Below are 17791 nucleotides of genomic sequence, written 5' to 3'. Positions count from 1 at the left end.
ATAATTGGTAACTTAAATAATTCAAATTCTAATTATGTTCCCGAAAACAGTTTTGGAGCAAAAACAAGAATAAAAAAAAGTTGATTCTGAAAAAAAAAATCAGTTTTGAAAATCACATAAAAGAACAAAGTCTCAGTTATTTTAAAAAGATTAAGTCCACGTAGGCTTCTCCGTGAACTTCTTAACTTTAAAAAAATTAGATTTGAAAATTTACCAACAACTAATCTTTTTTAAATGCATTTTTTAAAAATTAAAAAATAAGATTTAAAATTTAACAAAAAAAAGTTAAAGAAATTTTAAAAGGTGGGAAATTAAAAATATAAAAACTAAAATAATGAAAAAAAAGTTAAAAATGGGGAAATTTTAAAAAAATTTAAAAAACTTTGAAAATTAAAAGAAGTTAAAAAATTTAAAAAGATTTTTAAAAAATGAAAATTTGAAAGGGAAAAAAAAAAAGAATTCTCGCCACCTAGTTATTTTTTAGAACAAAAATTTTGTACAGTTACTAAACGCGTTTCTACTCAAGAATAGAAATTTTGTACAATTATCAAACGCATTTTGATTCTCTAAAAATCATCCAGGGAACATAATTAGAAAATATAATTCTAACCAAAATCATTTTTTTTATCAGAATCATTGCCAAATAAGCCTTAAAAACCCATTGACCGAAAGGCAAAGGATCTGGTAAAAAAAAAAAAAAAAAAAGACTACTTCAAGGAAATGCCAGCATTAGCAAAGTTGAAAGCCCGAGGAAAGTCTCTTACCTTGAGCTTTTAGCGCGGCTAAGCTCAAGGCAAATTCTAGGATCAATGATGTTTTTTTCGAACTTTGGCATTAGTAGGATTTTCTAGTTCATATTTTGCTCTCGTATGCAACTCTTCATATTCTCCCTTGCTACCCTTGGAAACTTAGCAAGAGTGAGGGAGCGACAATTGGCGAGAGAGTTGGTTGATCACCAATGACGAGTCCAGATGTTTATTATCGACCTCGAATCCCAGATGAACGCCCGCCCTCTCTCTGCCTGCACTCACCTCTTTGCCACCCTCTCTCCGGCACTCCCTCGACGAGGAAGTCCCACTCTATCCAATCGAACCTCCAATCCCTCATCTCGTCCTCCCTGGAAGCCTTCGCCAGCAAACTCATCGGGGAAATTTGGGTCGCGGAGATCTTGTCATCGAAGGAGCAGACGAGCGAGATCTGGGTCACACGACCTCGAAGCCCTCTCCTGGGCTCGTGGCAACCCTCGGAGCCCTCGCCCGGAGACGGTGAACACATAACACATCCTCACCATTCACGTTTGGACTCAATCTCTTCCGCTGTTACGAGTCTTGCTGGTAAGTAAGACAAATCGCTATTCCCAGATTTAGCTTTCCTCTGAGGCAAATGGGCGTTTGAAGGCTGCAGAATTTCCGGTTTGTTTCTATGAATTATCTTGCTTATATCTGGGAATTGATCTTTTCTAGGTGAAATTAGTTCTCGTGTAGTTGGAGATAATGAAGATCTTATGCTTGGGCACCTTTGTTTTCACGTTCTATTTGTTCTTGCCACTTGAGTTCTTAGGTGAATACTTGATTAATAGAATTGGATATTTCGGTAGTTTTGAAATATTATAAAATAACTTTGATAGAAATTACGACCACAATGAAAGCCATCATTATTTTAATAGCTATATAACAGCTTTGTAATAGTCATATAATGATTTTCTAACGGTCATGTAACCAGTGTAACGTATGATTTATTTTTTTTTCATAAATCTTCCATTATTTTACGACAACTTTATAGCGGTTTCTTAACGGATTTATTTTGTTTGAATATAAAATTAAACTTCAAAAGGCAATTTTTAAAGATACACTGAGAGAGGCCTTCGCGGCTTTATAGCGGTTTCTTAACGGATTTATTCTAAGAGAGGCCTTCGCGGCAAGTGAGGATAGCCCTTGGCCATCATCAGCACAGAAAAAAAAAAAAAGAAAAGAAAAACGACGTCGTTTTATGTTGGATAGAAATTTCCACGTGAAGATTCCGTTTATATATAAAAATTTCACGTTGGAATGAAAAATCAAGTAAAAAATTCATATAATTAAGTTGTTGAAAATGACGCTTAAATGATCAATTTTACTTTGACGTGACACTTAAGTGAGTGAAAAAAAAATTTATTTCAATCAAATAAGCGTCGTATGAAAGTTTTGGCGCTACTGTTATTCTTATCCTTTCCTTTTCTAAGCACGTTGCACGACGAGCCATTGTCTGTCGATGCGGAAAAAGAAATTGGGTTCCACAGAAAAGAAAAGAACAAATGAAAGGACGAGGAAAGAGTTAGACGGCGCAACACGACGAGGCAAGAGTTCGTCCTAGGTCGGTCCATGTAGGGTCTCACCATGAGTGTACCCGGACAAGAACGAGGAAAGCTGCTTGTCACGTTTTAAACGATTCTCTCGAGACTTGATTGATATGATGCCCGTGAAATGCCGTCCAAGTTCTATCGATTATTGACAGTGTTTCTAGCGGATGGCATGAACATGGCATGACGTGAATTTGCTACGAAGCCCTTCGTTTTCATCAAGAACGCGACAACACCTCCGGTCTAATAGTGTGCAATTGCGATGTTTCGCCATATTTATATATAGGTAAATTTAACAAGTGGTTACATTAGTCTCGGATTGACCACATTTTTTAGGACAGTGACACAAATTGATCCATGAACTTTGGTTTAATGAGCAATGTGGTCCATAAACTTTTAATTTATTCAATTTCATCCATAAGTTTTTGGTACATATCCAATGTAGTCGTGAACTATATCAAAATATTTAATGTAGTCCTTCCATTATTTTAAGATTCTAGACGATATTGATCATTTTCATATAATCTAGAAACTAAATCGAACATTTACCAAAAGTTGAAGGGCAATGTTAAACATATTAAAAGTTCAGAGATCATATTACGCATTGGCCTAAATTTTAGGGACTACAGTGGACAAATTAAAAGTTCAAGAATTACATTACATACTTGATCAAAATTTAGGGACCATTTTGTTATTTTCCTTTTTGGGGGGGTCTCAAACCAAAGAATGTACAATGAAGGCACCGGATATCTTTGAACTTTTTTCAAATTGTTTAACCAGATGCCTCCACTTAATTTTTCATGCAATTGGGTCCCTAAAAGTACCACGGTTTTTTCTTTATTGTTCTGTTCGGATAGTCTATCGAAATTGTGGACGGAGATACTGACGTGACCATTAGGCTCCCCTTAAATGCGGACATGGCATTCCACGTGGCAAATGAACTAAAAATAATTCCGAAATAGATAATGTTTGAAATTATTAAAAAATTAAGAATCGAAAGAGAATTTATAAAGATAGATAGAGAAGCCGCGAGGTGCTGCTGGCGTCACGACCTTAATGGTTACAAATTTGGTACTCTCACAATCGAGGGAAAAGTGTCAAAAAGTCCTAAATTTATTACATTAGTGCCAATTCGGTCTTAAACGTTTTGTATTAGTACCAATTCGGTCCTAAATCTTTTGTTGGTACCAATTTAGTCCTAAACATTTTGTATTTGTGACAATTCAGTCCTAAATTGGTCAATTGAATTAGTACAAATACAAAAAGTCTAAGACTAAATTGGCATCAATAAAAAGTTTAGGACTAAATTGGCACAATTGCAATAAGTTTAGGACTTTCTTGACGCTTCTTCCCACAACACATCTACCCGCAATCTAATTTCATCCTGTAAAAAAATATAAATTAGTACCCTGAAACAAATGTTAACCTTCCGTTAGCACTTCGTTCAATTTTTCCACAATTAGATCCATCTGGCATTTGTCTTGTGACATGTACATTTGAACAGGGGACTGAACGGAATGCTAACCAAGTACAAGTAGGATGCCAAGTTTGAATTTTCTGCGAGACGATTATTAGTTTAGTTAACGTGTCATGGCATACCGGTTTTGAGATTTTCACTGGCGTTAACCATCGATGCAATGTGTTCGCCGTCCATGAAAGTGAGTCGGAGAAGTCGACGAACCGGATCGGACAAGCATGTAAGCGAGCACAGATTCCAACATTAGGTGGAGGATGGGACATTGGTTTATCATGTTTGGATGTGTTCCTGACCCAAGGCAACATTTCATCAACCCTAAATCAGTACTGCCGACCGTGTTTTAAGTTTAATTACTCACAAATATGTAACATCAACCAAGGGGACACACGACATTTGATTCTCTAATATCAGCCTGAAAATCGAAGTGGAGATTCAAAGAACTAAATTAAATTTGCACCCGACTATCATGACCGGGCATGAAGGGTGTGCCGAAACGTGTCAAATTTTCCCCGAGGACGAGATCAACTAAATGGAGGTATCGGGTCCCAAGTAAAGTTTTCAGCTTATAAATGACGAGAGATCATATAAATCGCGTTTGCATCGTTGAACAGAATTGATGGTACTCAAATTGGGCGTCACGTGGTGCACATGGATGGAACTTCATCGGGACCGGTACACATCAAATCGCAACGAGGGAAGAGAATTTATAGAAGCAACCACAACCACAACCACAACCGCGGCCGAAAGAGAAAGGCAAAGGCATTAATCACACGCTTTGGCCTCGACCTGTAGCCTTCTCTTCGTGAACCTCCTGATGGATAAGTACTGGTCGTGCTTCAGCTTCTGTGGCTGATCTTGCAACCGTCCATTCCTGTCCTCAGAGTACCCGCAAGCTTACCCCCACACATTCAAAATCGTCCTGCGTTGGAAAATTTGTCTTGTACGAATAGTAATTCAATTCTAAACTTTTCGATTTTGTTTGTTTAATTTTAAACCCTCGGGTGAAATTTCGACGCAATCACTCCGGTCAATTTTTCACCGGAAATCGCTGGCACAATGGTCCAATTATCGTACATTATCCTGCGTGGCACTCCGCCATTTCAGCAATCTCCAGTGAAGATTGGCTGAAGTGGCTACATTGGAAATTCGCATAATGATTTAGGACGTAATTGGCAAAAATAAATTAAGATTGCATTGCATCCGCACGACAGATTTAGAACTGATCGAATAAGTTTTCCACGACAATTTCCCACCTAGTTGTGACATCCTACACACGACACGAGTCCACAAGCATGAACAAAGGATGTTTATCTCGCACCATTATGTCTGTGGAGGTCACGGTACTTCACACGTATGGATCTCCACGTGGACCCATGTATAGAAACAAACTTCTAAATTCAGAGTGTCCACAAAAATTGCAGTATCACACAATAGGTAGGAATGAGCATGGTCTGGATCGATAGATTTCAAATCTAAAACCTGAAACCTATCCTGTTATAATTGGTTCTCAGTTTTTGAAACATCGAAACTACTTTTTTTGTTCTAGAACCTATTTTGAAACCTACTATATTTTTTCGATCCGATTCTAGGTCTACTCAAGAACCTGTTTTTTATTTATTTATTTTTCTAATTTCATTTTTTCCAGAAAAATAATATAAGTAGCAATGAAGCAATTCAAAATAAAAGATTGAATAATAAAGCTTAATATACACCAAAAGCAACAATCCTTAATATGAACAATAGAAACTACAATCCACCAAAAATAGGAGAGATGAGGCGAGCGAAACTAGGGTCCTTTTTTTTTAACAGTAGCTAAAAAACGGTTCTCGGGTGGGTCATCACTTGGAACCGAGAACTGGACCCATTCCAATAGGTTCCCCAAAATTAGAACCTGTATTCGGACTAGTTTGAACACGAATCGATTCTCGGTGTATTTTTCTCGATGGTCCGATCCGATTTATGAGTAAACCTGGTCCGATTGCATAGCTCTAGCAACAGGAGCACCTAATGAAAAGTTGCTATCATTTTTTTGACCCATATAGGCTCGTTTTCTTACTTGAATTCTAAGCGCACGTGAGATAAACTCATGGTAAAAAAAAGGCATACTTTTGAAGAATATATAAATGTTGTACTTTTAAAACACATGTAGGCTCCATTTAATATGCCGATGAAAACTAATGATTTCAAAAATATTTTCCTAAAAATTGCTGCTCCTATCGCTTAAAAATAATTGGACTATGAAATATGTATCATTACCGACAATAATCTATGTATGATCATTTTTATGGGCAATGAAAATATACTTCGTCATTCATTTTTGTAAGCAATAAAAGCAATCAATTTTTTTAAAAAAAAATAGTTTCTAATTATTAATTTTTCGCTAAAAAAAAATGGAGTGTTAGTGTTGCACTTCCTTCTTTGTAAGTGTGATGTCAATATGTCTAGCTATGACCTGAAAATGAATATCTAATTGAAGTCTTGTTATACTTGACTCCTTTTCGATGGATCAGATATCATAATTTGATTTTATTGTATTGTATACTTTTATTACACACTTCAAGACAATAACAATGAAATTTATTTGACGTAATATTGTCTATCAAGAGTGAATCTTCCATTTCATAATAATAATTTGAGGCAAAAGTACAGCATGAGTGCCAATATTTATATACGACGCTCACTTTAGTGTTAGTATATTTTTTATCACTTAAGTGCCAATTTTTTTGAAAAATGATTATTTCAGTACCACCTCCGGTGAACATCGCTTAAAGCATACATGGCGTCTATGTGGCTCGCCAAAGCATCTTAGTCAACAAAAAAAATAAAAATCAATAAAAAAATCCATGTAACATTACAAAAAAGTAAAAATACACTAAAAGGATAAAAATAAGCTAAAAAAATTAAAAAAAATTTAAAAAAATCTAACGGCCTCGTTGTGGGGTCCGCGAGGGCTCGACCAGCCACAGCGGGGCCTTGCCGACCCTCGGCGAGGCCGCGGTGATGGTCACCGGGGATCGGTGACCCCGCCGGGACTCCCCCACCCATTGCCGGCCACTACCGGCGATGGTGGGCGGTGGTGGTGAGGGCTCACGGCTCTTATCGCTGCAAATGCAAGCTTGTTTTCATTTTTTAATTTTTTTATTTAAAATTAATTTTCTGTTTACTTTTAGTTTTTTTAAAAAATTAACTTAATTTTTAGGTCCACGCGGCATCTACGTAGACCGAATTTCAAAAGAGAAATTGCCACATGGACACCATGTGGACAAAAAATTTTTTAAAAAAGATTCCACATAATAGTAAGAAATTAATAAAAAAATGCCACATGTACTGTTTGACCGGAATTATCACTTAAGTAATCATTTTTTGTAAGAATTGACATTTAAGTAATCGTTTTTTCTACGATTTGGTACTTAAGTGATAAAAAAAAATATTGACATTAAAGTGAGTAATGTACATAAATATTGATACTCCTAATGTACTTTTGCCAATAATTTAGTAATACATTTGAAAATATTGGGTGGGGAGTTGTTGGGCGAATCTGATACGTGAAACAAGTGTGTGTGAAGTTGTATGATGTCCCATTGAAGCCCGGTCCAGTCTACGAAAAGGCAATGTGAACTGAGACGGACTTCACGTGCGGAAATTGGGTCGGTAGTTACGCGAGGAGGGCTGTGAAGCACGAGCACGAACGCCGCCGCCGACGTCAGATTCCCATTGTCGATAATCACGTCTTTGATTTATTAAGATTAAGCGCGCAAATACAAAGAAAGAAAAGAGTAAACTCGAGAGAGAGAGAAATCGAGAAGCGGATTTATCCCGATTCATTCTTAAATTAGGACTACATCCAACAGAGACTTTTTACTAAAAATATCAGAAATCGAGACACGAGTTTATCGTGGTTCATTCTTAAATTAGGGCTACATTCAAGAGAGACTTTCCACTATAAATATTACTTCTCTCACATCTCTATTACAACTATAATTACAAAAGAAAGAGATTACGTCCAACAGTAATTATTTATGGGCCCAAATCCAAACTATCAATAAAATATTGATCCAAGCCCAAATTCATAAGATTCATGTATTTTTATTGATGGGAAGTATGAACCATATCTCAACATGATTGGTCAATGATAGGTCATATATATATAGACATTACTTAGATACATGTAGTTGGTGCTCTTAATCTGTGACCATTAACATATATCTTTCTTTTTTGGAATTCGGGAGAACAAACATGAAGACTCCGAGCTAATCGAAGAACCGCAAAACATCCTACAGGTTCTATAAAAGCAGTGGCCGCGGGCGAGTGAACCTCAAAAGCGTTGCACGCAGATTTCTATTGGGCCATTATATCTGCACTAGTAGCGCTGGTAAGAGCCACCATCAGGAGCGACGGCGATGGCACCTCAGGATCCACTAGTGTTCGAGGTGCGGAGGCGCGAGGCCGAGCTGGTCCGCCCAGCGAGGCCGACGCCCCGCGAGTACAAGAGGCTGTCGGACGTGGACGACCAGGAGGGCCTCCGGTGCCAGATCCCCGTGATCCAGTTCTACCGTGGGGACAGCACGGGGCAGGACCCGGCGCGGGCTGTCCGGGAGGGGCTCGCGAGGGCGCTAGTGCTCTACTACCCCTTCGCGGGCCGCCTGAGGGAGCTCCCGGGGCGGAAGCTGGTGGTGGACTGCAACGAGGAAGGGGCGATGTTCGTGGAGGCGGAGGCGGACGTGACCCTCGACCAGTTCGGGGACGCCCTCCGGCCTCCCGTCCCCTGCCTGGAGGAGCTGCTCTTCGACGTCCCCGGCTCCTCCGCCATCCTCGACTCCCCTCTCTTGCTCATTCAGGTAACGTACGGAGAGAGCCCCCCATGTGTGTCGTCTCAGATTTCTCTCCTGTTCTTTTGCTTTGTGCAGAGATCCAAAGAACATGATGGGTCCAGCCATGGAAGTCCCAAGTTTGTCAGTCTCCTTAAAACGCTACATGGTCCCCTAACTCATTTTATTGAACGTTCTACCCTTCGTTAGGACCATAACGTGTCATAAATTTAGAAGTTTGAACCACTGTCCAAACATAAATCATTTTTTTAATCATAAGAACCAATTTTTCTGTAAGGAAAATTCCATGTTCTGAGTGGTGGACCCCAGGCCCGTTTTATCCACAAGCCAAGGAATGGGGGTACTCCGGCCCCACCTGGTTTTGATGGGGGGTGCTAACGGTGGAATGTCGTGTGTGTATCCAGGTGACTCGTCTCAAGTGCGGGGGCTTCATCTTCGCGCTGCGTCTCAACCACACCATAAGCGATACGGCGGGGCTGGTCCAGTTCATGAACGCCGTGGGGGAGATGGCGAGAGGAGCCGACGCCCCCTCCATCCGCCCCGTGTGGCAGAGGGAGCTTCTAGATGCCCGAGACCCGCCCCAGATCACGTGCACCCACCGGGAGTACGATCAGGTGGAGGACACTAAGGGCACCCTCATCCCGCTCGACGACATGGACCACCGCTCCTTCTTCTTCGGGGCTGCCCAGATGTCCGCCCTCCGCTGCCGGTTGCCTCCCCACCAGCAGGCGAGCTCCACCTTCGAGGTCCTCACCGCCTGCCTCTGGCGATGCCGCACCGTCGCGCTCCAGCCTGACCCCGAGGAGGAGGTGCGGGTGCTGTGCGTCGTGAACGCTCGGACCAAGTTCGACCCTCCCCTGCCGGCCGGCTACTACGGGAACGCGTTCGCATTCCCTGTGGCGGTGACGACCACGGACAAGCTGTGCCAGAACCCGCTGGGGTACGCATTGGAGCTGGTGAAGAAGGCCAAGGCGGACGTGACGGAGGAGTACATGAGGTCCCTGGCGGATCTGATGGTGACAAGGGGGAGGCCCCACTTCACCGGGGTGCGGTCCTTCATGGTGGCAGACACGACCAAGATCAGGTTCGGGGACGTGGACTTCGGGTGGGGGAAGCCGGTGTACGGTGGCCCGGCCAAGGGGGGAGTTGGGGCCATCCCCGGGGTGGCCAGCTTCTACATCTCCTTCCGGAACCGACAGGGCGAGGACGGCATCGTCGTCCCAGTGTGCTTGCCCGCCCTGGCCATGCGAAGGTTCGTGCGGGAGCTGGACGCCTTGTTGAACGATCCGCCGCCTACCACCACCACCACCACCAAGTCAACCTTCGTCATTTCCTCCCTGTGAACTGTTAGAATATATATTTAATATTCAATGTGAGCTTTATTAATTATTATTGTAAATATAAATTGGTCTGATAAAGATAGATAAAAGATTTCCTAATTCTAACTGGATATGGAACTGGATAGTATGTGCCGAGATAAACTTTATCTATAATGAGGGGATAAGGTTTTAATCTCTATAAATAGAGCTCAAGTCCCTCCTCTAAACCCTAATGTCCACATAACCTCATATCGAGAGTCGTCAGAAACGATACGTGAGGGGTCGTCTCATTGAAGTCGGTGATCAAGGGGGTTCATAGAGGAGAAACTCTTGAGCAACGGATCATCGCAAATTCCGCATCAAGAATGATGGATCCGAAATAAGGTGCGTCAATGCTTCAACTTTATGAATCTGTGATTCGTGTATCTAAACGTGATTATCTTGGGTCGTTGCATAAGGGTATAAATCGCAGCTATCATGAACTACATCCGCCCAAGCAAAAGTCCAACTTCGTTTTGTGAAATGACCTCTAAGTTTTCACTTTTTCATGCTACTACTCTACTGCCGTAAAATGAGGGGAAATTTTCAAAAAAGGGCCCAAAATACCTTTATTTTTTCAAAAAGGGCTCGAGAGTAGGCCTTGTTTCAAATAAGGGCATGAAGTGTCCAATTTTATTTCAATTAAGGACCTGAAGTGTCTAATCATATTCCAAGTTAGGACTCGAGCTCGCCGACCGGTCAAATGCTCGCCAGTTGGCAAGCATGTGATTTTTCCGGCTGCTAAAATAAGGGCATTTTTGTTTCATAAAATTTTGAATAAAAAGAAAATCCATAAAATTATAGATCTCAAAGGTTCTTTCTCTCCCCCACTTCGTGAACAAACGAACCTGAATAGAGGGAGTGTCACCGGCGGAGTGTGACTAGGTGACGAGGTACGACCGGTGGTGGCGGCGGTATACGATCGGGCAGCATCGGCGTGCAAAGGATGAGGGAGTTTGAACGAAAAAATTCCTCTCACGATTCGCACCTACGAAGGGTGAGGGATTATGGAAGTGTTGCCCGAGCGAGGGTCGGTTAGCATTGGCGGTGTGCGACCGGTGGCTTGTGACCGGCGGTGGCGTGCAATTGGGGCGGCGGCGCCATACAATCTCGTGGCAGCGACGTGCGAAGGGTGAGGGATTTTGAACGAAACCCTAATTTTCCTAAATTAGAAACTTCCGAAGAAGTCCATATCGGGTCAACTTCCTTTACAATGTCTACTCTCTAACATTTTTCGTCTCTATGTTTTTGAAATTTCCCCTTTGCTTCCTCATAGCAGAGCTTACGGGACTTAGTATATCCTTCACGTATTCAAATAGAGCTCTATAGCCCCATCTGAGCTTTATCTTTTAGAAGCTGTTAATTCTGGCATCAGATATTGATCAAGTGGACTGATATTGCCATTCCAGCTCATGACTCCTGTTGAATTTTCATACTCCTTCAATTAAGTGATTAATAAAATGATGGCGATGAACCAGGTAATGGCAAAGCCCCCCAAAAGTACAACCATCGCCCAGATAAAACTAAGGGCTCCCCGGCCAGTGGCAGCTTTTTATGAATCGTAAGGTGGAGAGGAAACAGAGTTAGCTTTTGCTCTGGGTGAGAACAACTGATAATGCAGCAAAAATAGAGTTTCTGCTGCTTCCATCTCTCTACCAGCATTAGTTTGCGGCTCAAAGATTGTGGTGGGTGGAATAATGATTTCATGTTTATTCTGAAGCGTAGGAATATCCACATGAACGCTGCTTTGACCTTCAGAACTATTCTTGTCCTTCATTTTTGCAATCTGAAGAAACTCAAGTACAGTACAGTTTGGACAACAAATCAGCTGAAGAAAACTTCTACCTAGCGGTTCAATTGAACCTGAAATCGATTTCCATAATTTCTATTATATGAAGACAATGTGCAAAAGAGAAGACAAATTGAGACAATGTTGACTCCGTCAGAGGAGTATGTGCGTAAGGTTCTAATAGTGTAGGGAATGATCTGGCTCTGAATTATACGTTGACATGCGCGGCTCCTTGGAAGGCATCGACTTCAACATCAATGATAGCAAGATTCCTCAGGAAGTTGAACCTTTAGAGTCTTCTTTTTCTTCTGATTTCAATGTTATGTAATGCACAGTTGTGATATTTCTTTTGTACCTTGCTGAATCACTTCGTCTCGAGCTAGAGGGTATGGCATTTCTTTTGTACCTTACTAAAGATATTTATCGAATGGCTTCATCTCAAGTTAGAGGTTGTGATATTTCTTTTGTACCTTGCTGAACATATTCTTTTTGCTTGTTGTGATTGCGAAACACAGAACTTTCGTGTCCCTTTACTTCGATCCTCTTTTGGGATTGTTCCTTAGCAGATAGCAAGTTCCAACGTTGAACTTAAGATTAGTGCAAGACTGACTTTTTTTTGCCATCTCATTGCTTTACTAGCATAACAAAGCGTATATTCTTCTGAATCTAGCGATATATATTCTTCTAAACATCGATTGCAAGCAAATGGACTACAATACAAGCAAAACTGAATTTGCGGCCACATCTTAAAATAAAATTTTTAAAAGCTCTCGAGTAAGAGCCTTCTTGCTCGATTCTACATAAACAATTCCTCATCTAATTTTTATGTGAGACTTGAGTCGAGATACAAAAACAGAAAATAAAATCCCCATTTTCTTGGCAATCACAGAATGTAGAAAGTAAACACATCGGTATTGTTACACAACAAGCTGTCAAGTGCCACACGCCAAAGAGCAGGGGTTCAACGGATGCCAGAACTTCCCTCGCTTGACAAACTTTGCAAACCACTCTAGCATATCCCAGTGGACCTCTTCGACACACTTCATTGCTTCTCTTCATCAGTGACATCATACTTAACGAGCATTGCACGATATTAATAGCTTGAAAATCATATCCAAGACATGAAAAGATATCTTAGAATCATTCAGAACAAAGCCACTCACCTCCCCAACAAAAGTCAGAAGCTCCAAATGCAGATGCACCTTTACCCTCCCCAACAAAAATTGTTGATGCTTCTTTACCCTTCAAACATGAAAAGACATGAACATGTGCACAGGAAGATTCCTGCAGCAACTCTAAGAGATTCTTAGCATTGAAACGTAATGTTTTAAAGAATCATTTAGAACAAAGCTACTCACCTCCCCTACAAAAGTCAGAAGCTCCAATTGCAGATGCACTTTTACCCTCCCCAACAAAAATTGCAGATGCTCCTTGACCCTTCAAACATGAAAAGACATGAAAATGTGCGTAGGAAGGTTCCCGCAGCAACTCTAAGAGATTCTTGGCATTGAAAAGTGATCTTTTGAAGAATCGTTTAGAACAAAGCTACTCACCTCCCCAACAAAAACCAAGAGCCGCAATATCACTCTAAGAGATGCACATTTACCTTTCATAGCTTCAACTAATTGCCTTACATCTTCATATCGCTTATCATGCCAAAAAAGAGAAACAGGACCCTATGCAGACTTACTTGTTTGATGGAAAAGAAAAACATGACAAACATCCCAAAAAGTTGTTGGTTCTTGCAAAACTCAAAAAGTTGCTTGTCTTTGACTGCTTTCATGTTTCGGTCTTCATATCCTCCTCTTTACCTATAGTTGAATTAAAAAATAAATTGTTAGTCAAAACAAAGTCAATCACTAGAACACTTTAATGACAAAGTCAAGCATAGATGGATACTTGCATCTTCTCTCTTCCCATAGATGATATTGAGCTCTCCATATTGCTAAAAAATGATGCAGGCAGTTCAACTGTCTCAATTTGTGATGTTGGGGCTGATGGAGTGCTTTCTACCACATTTTGTGCGCATGAGGCAGATGTAGATGTTGCCATTATTGTTGTTGTTGATGCAACTGATGGATTCTTGCAATAATACATGTTATGGCCTAACCCACCACATTTCCCACAAGTGATTGTAGTATTTTGTCTCTTCAACTTGGTTCCCACGGGCTCTTGAATAACTTTCTGCTTCCTCTTCTTTAAATTGTTATCTTTTTTGGGTAAAGTCTTCTTTAAATTATTTTCAGCTGTTTCATTCACCGACTTTCTTCTTTATTTCTTCTTTCTACCAACTTGCTTAGGCATATCTGGTGGAAGTAAATGCTCTCTAGCAGGCCATGTGTCCTTGGAATCTACAACATGCACAACATGGCTATAAGTTCACATGAATGTTGCAAAACTAAAACATGTATGAACCCATTTTTCAGGTTGTTCTTTTAGGTAAACAAGAGCTGCCACAGCATGACAACAAGGGATTCCACTAATGTCCCATTTTCTACAGCTACAAGTTTTGTGTCTTAAATTAACTACCCTCTTGTCTCCATATGGTCCACTCAATTCAAACTCATCCTCCCCATTCCATGTAGGAATCCACGAGGCTGATTTTTTTTTTTTTTTTGAAGATCTAATGTCTCCTGGATCTTAGGACAAATCACACTATTGTAGTTAACTAATCCATCTCTTTGCTTATGAATCCTTTCCATGAGTCGCACTCTTATAGCCTCAAGCAATGTGATGATAGGCTTGTCTCTGGCATCAATGATGCTCTTGTTGAAGCTTTCGCACCAATTATTCAAGGAAGCATTGCATTTTGAGCTTGTTCTGAAGTGAGACTTGCTCCATTGTACTGGAGGCTTTTGGGACAACCAATCATAAGCTTTTTGATTAACTGCCTTAAGCTCTTCCATGGCCAAGTCGAAATCACATACCCTAGTTGCCATGGCAGCCTTCCAAACCAAAAGTTTAAGTTCCAATCCTTTGTGATGCAACCTGAAGTTCTCATAAAGATGCCTCAAGCAAAATCTATGTTACGCTTCAGGCATCAAATTTGCTAGTGCTTGCACCAATCCCTTCTACTTATCACACAAGAAAGTCCAGTACTTAGAATTTGCAGGGTCCGTGATCCCCAAATCTTCTGCGATCATACTAAGAAACCAATGCCATGTCTTGTATGTTTCTTGTCCCACGATCGCCCATGCAAATGGATATATCTGATCATTTCCATCTAGGCCCACAACCGCTAGAAGTATACCCTTGTATCTTGATGACAAATGACAACCATCAAACCCCACAAAATGCCTACATCCTTCTACAAAACCCCTCCTCAATGCATCTAGACATATGTAGACTCCTTCAAATTTGAATTGGTCTTGACATTGCTCACTCTTGATTACACAAGTGGATCCTAGGTTGGAATCAAGAAGTGCTTGGCAATAACTTCTAAGCATCCCAAATTGTTCTTTCTCATTCCCCGTGACCACACTCATTGCCGTAACCCTAGCTCTGTAGACCATTGTCTTGGACAACTTCAAAACATTCTCAGATTCCATTGTTTTCTTCATTGAAGCACATGGCCATGTTGGATTATTCCTCAACCGGTCGCAATACTTGTTTGCCAACCATTTAGAGCTTACTTGAGGGACATGTAGAGCTCTATAACATGTATGTATAGGTTTGAAGGTCTTAACTTGTAAAGTCTGCTCCCTTTGCACTTTGGAAGCATATATAAGCCACTCACAACCATCGAACACACTTGTCCTCAACCTGTTTGGCGCATTCTTAGTGAACCTCACCTGTTTCCCATTTTTAATGGCATAATTCCTAATTGCTTCTCTAAACTCCTTAGCATTGCTAAAGCACATCCCCAACTTAAAGGCTGGATTCTCCATATCCACCTCAGCATTAAACTCGGGATGTGTATACTCAACTTTACTACCCATATTCAGGAAATCTACATTATCAGATAATGTATCTACATACAAGCTGATGTCTCCAGCCTCCTTATCCCTCTACATTGAACTACCTTCCATACATTGCACATTTCTTATGTATAGCTCATCAAGATCAATAATGGCAAATCCATCTTCGTCAACACCCTTAGTACACCCAGGCATGGCATAATCCACTTCTTCACATCCATCACCTGGTGCAAATGGAAGGGAAAAAAAAAAGCGTCAAGCTGCAATTACAATCCTCATCACAAGGGACAAAAAAAAAAAAAACGTCAAGCTACAAGTTATACAATGAATCAAACCTCTAAAATGCAATTTTTGTCCTCCAAACACTTCACCTTACCCTTATAATTCTTGAACAACATCCCACGTGAAATCAGCCAAAACAGTCTTGTAGCATGGCATTTTAGTTTATCTATGGAAATAACATATTAAGATTTGTAGACCATGAACAAATATTTGGGAAACAGGGACCATGAACGCAAAAGACAAAATGAAAACAGCAAATAGTGGGCCACGATCTGTGAATGTTAACAACGGAACATACGGGAAAAAAAACAAGTTGAAAATAGTAAATAATCGATAAACATGGACCACGAACAACATGTATGGACCACAAACACAACAAATACAATTAAAAAATGCACAAGAAATACCACTTGTCGTTAGAAAATGAAACTCACTGTCTTCGTTGTTGCTATCAATGTCGTGTTCCACCACACACTCACTCCTTATCGACATGTTACTCAATAGGTGTAATGGCCTTGTCTTGAACGAGCGAAGTATTGGTTGAAACTAACATTCATAAAAACGAAAGAAATTAGAGGATTCGAGACAATGAGTGTTATGACTAAGAGATTCACTTCTGCAAAACTGACCTCGGCTAAATTACGAAAGCAAAACAAACGATACAAGCAAACCGATCTTCGAATTGAGAGGGCGAAGACTATGTGAACCCTAGGAGCAGAGTTTTTTCGTTTAAGTTTCTTTCGAAATCCTTGTGTCGAACTGGTAAAGAGATGAGGGAATGCAATTACTGTGTCTCTCACTTTCTCGTGATTCTCTCTCTCCCTCTAATCTTTCCATCCATAGTAGCACGGTGCAATAAACTCACGGATCTTTGTTTGTTATGGAGGGAGGGGTGGCCTTCGTTTGGAAGAGGTGGGTTGCATCGTCATCGCTACCGGCAGTGGTAGATTCACGCCGCTTCCCGGTCGCACTCCGCCAACTCTAGCCGGTGCTTGCCGTGTCGACACTTTCTCGTTCAGGCAACAATTTCTTTCGACGAAGAAGAACATGGGTTGGAGAAGAACATGGTTGATGGAAAAAGGACAAGAACGAGGGTTTTGAGATTTTAATTTAAAGTTTTGGCTTTTTCTTTTCTTTTTTTTTTTTTTGACAAATTTGCCCTTGTTCCGATCGTCGGAAATATCACATGCTTGCTGGCCGGCGAGCTCAGGTCCTCATTTGAAACATGGTTAGACACTTCAGGCCCTTAATTGAAATAAATTTGGACACTTCAAGCCCTTATATGAAACAAGGCTCACTCTGGGCCCTTTTTTGAGAAAATAAAGGCACTTTGGGTCCTTTTTTGGAATTTTCCCTAAAATGAGAGACCAAGGCTTCCCTTCAGCTTTTGCCCACGTTAATACGTGGGCCTGTGGTTGTAAATTGGTTTAGTTACCAAAAGAGGGGGGTGTAAGAGAACTCAAAGTGGTGATAAGTGATGAACCTGTTTTTCATTTATTTCTTTTTCTAATTTCATTTTTTCTAGAAAAATAATATAAGTAACAATGAAGCAATTCAAAATAAAAGATTGAATAATAAAGCTTAACATCCTCCAAAAGCAACAATCCTTAATATGAACAATAGAAACTACAATCCACCAAAAATAGAAGAGATAAGGCGAGCGAAACTAGGGTCCTTTTTTTTTAACAATAGTTAAAAAATGGTTCTCGGGTGGGTCATCACTTGGAACCGGGAACTGGACCCGTTCCAATAGGTTCCCCAAAATTAGAACCCGTATCCGGACCAGTTTGAACGCGAACCG

At 40.6% G+C, this 17791-nt stretch overlaps 1 protein-coding gene across 2 annotated transcripts in view; it reads left to right on the top strand.

Annotated features, from left to right (window-relative positions):
• Positions 1-8119: 8119 nt before the first annotated feature.
• LOC115748376 (benzyl alcohol O-benzoyltransferase) overlaps positions 8120-17791 on the top strand; it is a 34047-nt gene continuing 24375 nt past the window's right edge. Inside the window, exons 1-3 of one of the 2 annotated variants that reach the window (XM_030684846.2) lie at positions 8120-8653; positions 9049-9991; positions 10449-10513. In XM_030684846.2, the coding sequence (XP_030540706.1) occupies positions 8216-8653; positions 9049-9987 (1377 nt within the window). In that variant the 5' untranslated portion in view covers positions 8120-8215 and the 3' untranslated portion in view covers positions 9988-9991; positions 10449-10513. Of the gene's footprint in view, positions 8654-9048; positions 9992-10448; positions 10514-17791 lie in introns of those variants that run through there. The other variant, XM_048281215.1, reaches the window with a different exon arrangement.

Source organism: Rhodamnia argentea, chromosome 6 (assembly GCF_020921035.1).
Source record: "Rhodamnia argentea isolate NSW1041297 chromosome 6, ASM2092103v1, whole genome shotgun sequence".
In the NCBI taxonomy this organism is placed as follows: Eukaryota; Viridiplantae; Streptophyta; class Magnoliopsida; order Myrtales; family Myrtaceae; genus Rhodamnia; species Rhodamnia argentea.
Note: the sequence above shows the minus strand (reverse complement) of the source record. Positions and strands in the feature narration are given on the sequence as shown.